The sequence below is a fragment of the Talpa occidentalis genome, unplaced genomic scaffold (genome assembly GCF_014898055.3).
Source record: "Talpa occidentalis isolate TD23 unplaced genomic scaffold, MPIMG_talOcc4v2.1 talOcc4.12, whole genome shotgun sequence".
Taxonomy (NCBI): Eukaryota; Metazoa; Chordata; class Mammalia; order Eulipotyphla; family Talpidae; genus Talpa; species Talpa occidentalis.
In genome coordinates, this window is record NW_023601212.1 from 70,506,851 (window position 1) to 70,515,838 (window position 8,988).

The 8,988-nt window shown below is 40.1% G+C and overlaps 1 protein-coding gene across 1 annotated transcript in view; it reads right to left on the reverse strand.

Annotated features, from left to right (window-relative positions):
• The window catches only part of LOC119242298 (spectrin alpha chain, erythrocytic 1-like), an 8,683-nt gene extending 851 nt beyond the window's left edge, over positions 1-7,832 (reverse strand). Inside the window, exons 1-5 of the mRNA XM_037508028.1 lie at positions 7,746-7,832; positions 6,200-6,439; positions 4,735-4,860; positions 2,061-2,201; positions 1,274-1,420 (exon numbers count right to left, since the gene is read on the reverse strand). Of these exons, the coding sequence (XP_037363925.1) occupies positions 1,274-1,420; positions 2,061-2,201; positions 4,735-4,860; positions 6,200-6,436 (651 nt within the window). The 5' untranslated portion in view covers positions 6,437-6,439; positions 7,746-7,832. The remainder of the gene's footprint in view (positions 1-1,273; positions 1,421-2,060; positions 2,202-4,734; positions 4,861-6,199; positions 6,440-7,745) is intronic.
• Between the last annotated feature and the right edge of the window lie 1,156 nt (positions 7,833-8,988).

An 8,988-nucleotide genomic window follows, 5' to 3' on the forward strand; every position in this document is an offset into this window, starting at 1 on the left:
CTGTTTCCTCCTTTGGATCTGGGTTGGCCTGTGACCTGCTTCCCAATAGGCCAGGAATGACATTCTGAGCTCCAGTACTGGGCTCAAGAGGACTCTCAGTCTGTCTGCACCTTCGTGAGAGCACTGACACATAAAAAGGCATGGAACACAAGAGACCATGTGGAGAAGAACTTCATTGTCCTCACTGAGACCCTGACATATAAAAACAAAGTTATTCTGGATCTTCCTCCCACCAGAGCATTGCAGCCACGAGAGCACCAAGTGGCCACAGGACTGCAAGCTGAACTGATGACTCATGAAGAAGTAAGATGTTTGCTATGTTAAGTTTTGTGGCCAATGCAGGCAGTCATAGGTAGCTGAAAAATCACCACGAGAGAGGTAGTAGAGCGAGAAAATTTAAGGATGTTGAAATGTATCCAGCAAAAAAAAAAAAAAAATGACTATTTTCCCTACTCCAATTCACCCTGAAATCTTGTTCAATTAATACAGAAAGATCTTCCCATGACAGTGTGCTGCAGGAAGGATGAGACACCAATGGAAAAGCACAATAGCCAGCTATTGCCATTTCTCTCTTTTATGAACATGTAAAATCAGATTGATTTGCCAGCTGTCGTACACACAAGGGGGTTATTTATTCCCACCCCTGCATGTATCTTCTCGGATATTTCCTTAAGTAGAAAGACAACCTGCCCCTCAATCCTTCCCCCACAAAAGAATCATGGGAATGATGTCATGTATGCTATGCCAGTCCCCCGCTATTTTATATTCTTTGCTACTTTATGATGGTTCTTCATGAAGAGAGTGTGGCACAAACAGTAGTAATCAGTGCAGCACAAGGCAGGAGTTGCCTCTTTGAGGACACATACATGCACACAGTTTTACACACACATGCTTACACACACACTCACAGAGTCATCCACACACTGCACACACACTTTACATACACAGTCTTACATGCACACACTCACACACTCACATCCCTATACTTTCGTACAAACTTACACTCACACGCACACACTCATAGTCACATTTACACTGCACACACACCCAAACAGTCACATCTCATACACTCACACTCACACACACACTCATACACTCACACCTCCGATTCCATGGTCCGGAAAGTGATGGTACTGGAGAGAAGAAACTGATCTGGGAGTGTCACTGCAGGGCCCTTCTGCTCCCCCTCGATGTTCTATATCCCCCTGGTCCACTTACTAATGCTTAGAAGTTCTCCCTGAGGGCCAGATTCTTTCCCTAGGCGGGCTCTCACCTCAGCACACTCATTGGCATATTGGTTTACTCCATCCACTCTGCCCTTTCGAGCTGCCAGGTCCACCTGGAACTCTTCAAACTTCTTGTGCAGAACCTCTGTGCGCTCCCAGTCATCACCCAGCTCCACCGATGTCACTATTGCCTCCTGCAGACAGACAAGTCACCAGAAATCATTGAGGAATTCCTGCAAGTCAAATGCCCTAAGCCCCTCCCTCCTGTTTCTCAAATGGGGGAAGCACCCTTTTATGTGTTAAAAGTTAAAATGTATATTTGAAACATAATAAATTCATCCTGGTTCTATGTAATTTGACATACTTGGTATCAATAAAAGCATTGTGTCAAGCACTTACTTATGCAAATTTTCAGTCCTAATTACAGTATTATTTTTTTAAGTATTTAGAAAAATAGAAACTTCCATAATGACCGAGACTGAGAGACAGGGGTCAGGGAATGAGCTGCCAAGACTCTCAGCCTACACCCAGAAAAAAGCAAACATCTAGAAGGAGTCAGGCATCACAGAAGTTGGGAGGAGACAGGTTTCACTCATTTTCAATGCACAGACCATCCGCCAATGATTTTTGTATAGTCCTGTGTTTTCCATGTTCAATTCCATCCCTTCAGACCTACTCTCCTACAGTAGTAATAACCTCCAAGACACCCCAAATATTTACCAAAATTCATCCTTACAAGGGAGCAAGTCCAGGTACAGACATTCTGATTTCTTAATGAATAGCCTTCGCTAGGTTGCTATGGGATATAGGGCAGCAGGATGAGAAGTGCTGTACCTTGTCTGCGATCCACTCCAGGATGTCTGCACACTCCTGCAGGTACTGCTGGAGCCTCAGGGCACGCAGTAGCAGGGTGCCCTTCTCCTGAGTCAGCTCCAGCAGCAGGTCCCATAGGCGCCGCAGCTCTTCCAGGTGGACCTTTGGGAAGGGAGCAAAGCCATTCAGGCACAGATGCTGTGGGGTAGGTGGAGACTTGTACAGAAAAAGACCTGGATAAAAATGCCTCCTCTGCACTAGCACTAGTTCAACACAAATCTACAAGAGGAAATGGGCTATGTAGGGAATGACCATTAAACCAAACCAAACATGATCTTCCATTACAGAAATGCTTTAAAAATGCTTTGGGGGCAAAGATAAACAGCTGGGACTACATCAAATTAAAGAGCTTCTGCACAGCAAAAGGGACAATAACAAAAACAAAGAGAAACCCCACCAACTGGGAGAACATTTTTGCACACAACACTAATGATAAAGGACTGATCACAAAAATCTGCAAAGAGCTGATGAGACTCAGCAACAACAAAGAAAATAATCCAGTCAAAAAATGGGCAGAAGAGCTAAAAAGAAACTTCTCTGAAGAGGAAATGCAAATGGCCAACAGACATATGAAAAAATGTTCAACATCACTTGTAATCAGGGAAATGCAAATCAAAACTACCATGAGATACCATCTCACACCAGTGAGAATGGCACATATTAAAAAAACTAGCAACAACAAATGTTGGCGAGGGTGTGGAGAAAAAGGAACTCTTCTGCACTGTTGGTGGGAGTGCAAACTGGTCCAACCACTATGGAGAGCTGTGTGGAGATTTCTGGACCTACTAAACATAGAGCTTCCATATGATCCAGCAATTCCACTCCTAGGTATTTACCCAAAGGACACAGAAACATCAATTCCAAAGAGCACCTGCACCCCTATGTTTATAGCAGCACTGTTTACAATAGCTAAGCTTTGGAAACAACCCAAATGCCCAAAAATAGATGACTGGATCAAGAAGATGTGGTACATATACACCATGGAATATTACTCAGCATTCAAAAAAGATAAACACATGCAATTTGCAGCAACATGGATGGCGCTGGAAGGGATCATGCTCAGCGAAATAAGCCAAAAAGAAAAAGAAAAATACCGGATGGTCTCACTCATAGCAGGAATCTAGAAAACTTAAATAAGGGACCAGGAAAATGAATATAAGAAAGTGAAAATCAAAATCAACAAAAAACTATGAACCAGAGACACTTTTTGGGGGGGGGGGGCGGGAGGGGAAGGATTGGGGTCAGAATGGGGCGTTTGCAATTGTATGGGGGAATATAAAAATAAAATTTAATATTAAAAAAAAATAAAAATGCTTTTGGGTTTTAGAGGATGAAGTGGTTACAAACAATATGACAGGGTGGAATAAGGATTCAAAGAAGAGTACTTGTTTGCACTGCACCTTGAGAAGCAGAAAGAATTTTAGATGATGGCAAGAGAGTGTTCCAAGGCCTGGCAAAGACATGGCAGAAATAACATGAACTGTTTGCTGGAAAGGATAAAGCTACAGTTTTGCTCACCTACAAAGGAAATCAGACAACAGCAAAAGGATTTTAGGGTATATAGTTGAGAGTATTGATACTCAGTTTAGCTTAGAAGACCATGTCTTATATATCTTGAAAAATTGAGGGTATCATCTATGTCATGTCTTCAAGAATTTTGCATTTTTTGGTCACCCCACTGCACATAGCACACAGAGCACCTGCCTGTGATAACCCCAGGGACTCTGTTGTTTCAGGCATTGCTCAAATATTTGAATGAAGGAAGGACATTGTTGGCACACACACACACACACACACACAACCCCTGTGAATAATTCAAAAATGATTTCTACTTTATATCAATGAATAAGTTTTGAGACTTTTCTTCTTTCTAATAAGGTTCTACTCTGGTTCAAATCTGTGTTCTCTGATCAGTCCCACTTGGCTGACAATAAAATGGGGTAGATTTTATCTAGGTTAACATGAAAAGATCCTGATTTTTAAATCTGTAATACAGATTTGTTTTTTCACAATTACAAACATAAAGGTAAAAAATCCCTTATGCAAAAGAGATCCTGAATCAACTATATCAGCCCAAACATGTTGGCAGAGCACACAGACTGAGTCAGAATAGAGCTGATGCATTAATAAGGGGTTCCAAAGTTGTAGTGACTCTCAGTGCTCAGGGAAGATTTTTTCTGAAGTCGTGGGTTGTAGGAGAAATATAAACAGCAGCATCTGGAGAACAGCAAGAGTGGTCCCAGCAATGGATGGTGAAGAGAAAGGAGCAGTGTAGACAAAGGAAGAGACACTTCAGAGAAGAACTGGGTGGGACAACAGCCCTGTTTGAAGAAGTTAAAGGACAACGAATCTTGAGATTAGAAGAAATGATGAGAAATGACATTTGGGAAAATTTATTGGTCAGGAAATGTGGAGCCGAGTTGGCATGGGCTTGGTCTTATGCCAAATTATCCTGCTATGGACAAGGTGGAATGAAATACCAGCTCTTCTCCCACAAGGAGCACAGTGCAGTAAAAATTTAGTGGCAGGAGCCCTAGTTTCAAGCCAGAGACATTGAGATTTATACATGGCAAAATCAATGAAAGCATAATCAATAACTAGAAGCTTCTCTTGGAGACCCTGACCATACATTTACCTTGGTATCCTCATGGGCAAAATGACCCTCAGCAAATCGAACTTTCCTGATTTCTTCCAGCTCAGGAATGACCCTTGATTTTGCTTGCACCTCTGCTTCAAAGGATTCATGCTTCTGATATTTTCCCTGCAGATTGGAAATCAAAGTTTAAGGTTTTAAGTGCTCTGGAGCTTAAAGAGGCCCATTTGTTTCTCTTCTTACTTTTAGGCAGAATGACTCATTTCCAACTTAGATTAAGTGATAAGCTATGACATGCTGAAATAAATGGTCCCTCTGGGTCAAGTGACTACTTAGAGTTTGAAACAGTCCCAGGTTTAAAGTCAGGGAGCAAAGAGGTAGCTTTTTTTTTTTTTTTTAATGTTCCTGCCACTTGGGGGAATTTCCAGTTATTCCTTTGTTATTTTGAAGTTCAATTATCTTCTGTAAGAATGAAGGAGTAAAACACATAGAGTTCTCTGTTTTAAAAAGAGAAGTAACTAAGTGCTATTGAACGTAGAACAGAATGAGGAAGATGATCATTAAGTTTATTTTAATTGAGGTTTTTTCAAGCCAGACTATGTTCCTCTTGTCCTATATAAATTGATGCATTTAACAGATGTCAGTTTGGTCTGGTTCCAGACCTCCCTTTCCAACATCCATGAGCCAGTCTGGGCATGCAGCCCTTTCTTCTGATCCTGACAACATACTATCCTATAGCTCCAGGAGGGAGTGTTCTCCAAACCTCTCCTCTTGGAACCTCTCATTTGGATTTAACCAGGAAAATTAATAGCCATTTGGGAAACAAAACAAAACAAAACAAAACAAACAAAACAAAACAAAACAAAACAGGAAAATCCCAGGTTTAACTCATGTCTTTCTATGGAGAGTGTTGTTTAGAGTATGGATGTCTCTTTAGACCCTAAATGTCACAATATATCAACATCAAGTTAAGATTAACTTCCTAAGAATGTTACTTTCACAGAATGCTCTCCAGGGCCTCCCTGGTGGCACAGCAGGTTAAGCGCCACACTGTGAAGCTGTCTGCAGCCTCTGCAGCACTGGTTCAATTCCTGGCCTGCCAGGGAGATACCCACATGGCGCAGCAGACCTCTCCTGCCTCTCCCGCTGCTCCCCTCTGCTGTGTATTCAGTCTGTCTGCCTGTTCTGCTCTCTGCTGTGTCTCTGGTGAATTCTCTCACCCTCCCGCACCTCTGGCCTGTATCCTAGCTCTTGTATAAATAAATAAATTGTAAAAAAAAAAAAGAAAAAAAGAATGCTCTCCAGAGTGAGTTTCCTTTGTAACCAAGATACTGAGGCTTAAAATGTTAAAGACATGGGCTGTTTAGAGGTAGAATTACTGTCCTTTAAAGATAGTCTAATCTTTTAATTACATCATCCCCATAGAGTTAACAGTCATACTCTTACAACACTGCTCCCCTCCCTACAGATCTCTGGGTAAGTGGGGACATCAGTGGCGCTGAGAGACCTGTATGTTTGTTGGATCTTCATAGTTCTTGTCGCCTGCAATCTTGAGTTTCTCCAAGATCCATTTCTCCAGGTCATCTGCATCCCGTCTAAACACCTGGTAGTGATAGGACTCTTCTAGCTTCTGCCCCCTCTCAGCAACCAGCTCCTTGAACCTCTGATACCGAGCCAACACCTCCTGACGCCTCTCCTGGATTTCTTCTGCTGTCTCCAGCACCTTTGAGCCACCACTCTCCATAACCTGCAAATAAGAAGCTTATCTCTATATTGCTAGTTCTGAAATCTCTAAAATTCTGACTATTTCATATATCCTGGGCATTTGTTCATGTTGGCCCTAAGTCAAGACATCTTTAAGTCTTTGAAAGCCTGTTGTTATAAGGGCTGTAGTGCGTTCATATAATTTGACCACATACAGTTATTAGGCTGACCATTCAAAACACTTTTCACATAAGCCTGTACCAACATTTATTAATTCTTATAAATAGAACTAATGTGCACTAATGATGGAGGACAAGTTTAAATGAGCTAAATCTCAGATTTTCAGACAAATAAAAAAGAAACATGATTTTATTGTTTTCAATGGCTAAAAAGGTATTGGCAAGTACTGATTACTCTGAACTTTATATAATGAATAATTTTAAATGGCTTGCTATTTACATCATGAATAATACACACAAAAGTTTGGAAATGTTTCTTCTTATTTGAAAATGTAGGACAAATTTTTTTTTCACTTGGGAAAAGTATTTTCTAAAGCTCTTGAAATTAAGTAAAAAAACTTACTTGGTCAAAAAATGTAGCTCATATATTGCTTACATTTTTTTTTTATCTGTGTCATTCACAAATGTTACAAATAAAAAAAATCTTCTACCCGATTATCATAATTTTCAAATTATTACCATGTCAGTAACTGACTTTCAAATGTAAACCACTGTCAAACCATCTAAGATACTCCTTCTCGCTAGAGGAATCCAACCTATTTGTGACAATTTCCACAGTCTCCATTAGACCCACCTTCACTCATGTGCATGAGGACACAGTTTTCCCCGTTAATTTTAGCAAGAACATTCAATATTCTTCCTCCTCCCTCCTGAATATTTTTGCAACATAGTGGATGGCTATTACTAATTTGACTTTAGGCTTAAATCATTCCACAGAGACTCAAGTCTTTATTGTGCATTAGTTTGCTCCAAGTTGCCTGGTTGTTCCCTGTGTGAACCCACATAGATGGGTCACTATAAAGCCACAAGTTCAAGGTCTTTTTTGAAGGGAGATAGTCATGGCAGCTCTCCTGCCCACCTGTGAATATGCAGATACTCTCTTTTCTTTTTCCTTTTCCTAATAAACCCATCCTTTTAAAATGTAAAAAAGGAGAAATAGTCACAAAAATAGTTAAATTTCTCTACTTTAAAAAAAAAAAACTTCTCAACTTCTCAAAAGCCAAGAAATCATTCTCAATGGTTCTGTCAAGATAATACAGAGAATTCAAAGGACACAGTTTTCCTGATTGTATTGATGACAAATTGTACAGCAAAGAATTCTGTACTCACGGTTTCCTTTGAAAAGAGCTCTCCTTCTAGAATCTAACCTGCAAGGTAAAATGTATCAGAGACACAGAGAGGAAACATTCACATGAATTGTCTCCTCTAATTCAGAGAGAAGTGTTACATGTGTTGCAGAGACAAGACCAAAAAAAAAAAAAAAAAAAAAAAACCTACACAAAATTGCCTCCTCTTTGGACCCAGAATCCCGCCAACTACAAACTACATTATCTTTAGGAGACAGATTTTGCTGAGGCAGCTACTAACTCACAGCTGCCTGATGACTCAGCGGATTGGGGGGAACATGGCTCTCAAAGTTTTGTCAATAGGCCTTCACACAAAAAAATGAAAGCAAGTTTTTTTTTTTTTAAATGAAAAGTTAGGAAAAAAACAGTCACAGATGAATGATAAAGACATTCTGTAAAGGTTCTGTTCTGTCTCTTTGATCTGTTTCTTTGATAAGTTTTAGATTTTATTCTGAGAATCATACATCAAGAAGGAATTGTGGGTTATCCAACCTTCTGACTACAGAATACAAACTATGTCTAGAAAAGACAACTCAACAGTTTCTTCAAAATTCAACTGCATATTTTTAACAACCTCCAGAAAACATGAAAATAGGACAGACTTCTAAAATGTGAAATAGATGTGATCTTATTTTATGTATTCTTTGTAATGGAGAGAAAAGAAACAAATTCTTTTTAAAGGCATAATTCTTTTTTTTTAAGATTAATTTATTTATACAAAAACCGGGGTACAGGCCAGATGCGCAGGAGGGTGAGAGGATTCACCATAGACAGAGTAGGGAGCAGAACAGGCAGACTGATGAAATACACTGCTGAGGGGAGCAGTGGGCAAGATAGGAGAGGTCTGCTTCACTATGTGGGATTCTTGCTGGCCAGCCGGGATCAAAGCCGTGTTGCAGAGGCTGTGGACAGCTTCACAGTGTGGTGCTCAACTGCCTGTACCACCAGGGAGGCCCTAAAGGCATAATTCTTTTAGGCAACTTTCCAAAAATGAAACAAATAAAAAGAAAATAGTGCGAAGGACATCTAGGCTAAACTTCATTCAGTAAATTCAATTTGAATAATCTAGCTTTCATGCTCTATTAGAATAGGTCAAGGTTCTGCACTTCTGATTTCTCTTGTTCTTGGATCTTTTAATCCAAAGTCGCAGAGAGACCTTTAAATTATGTGTTCGAAAGTCCAGTATTGCCTTTCCATATAGACTTCTTACATTTAAAACAAATTTG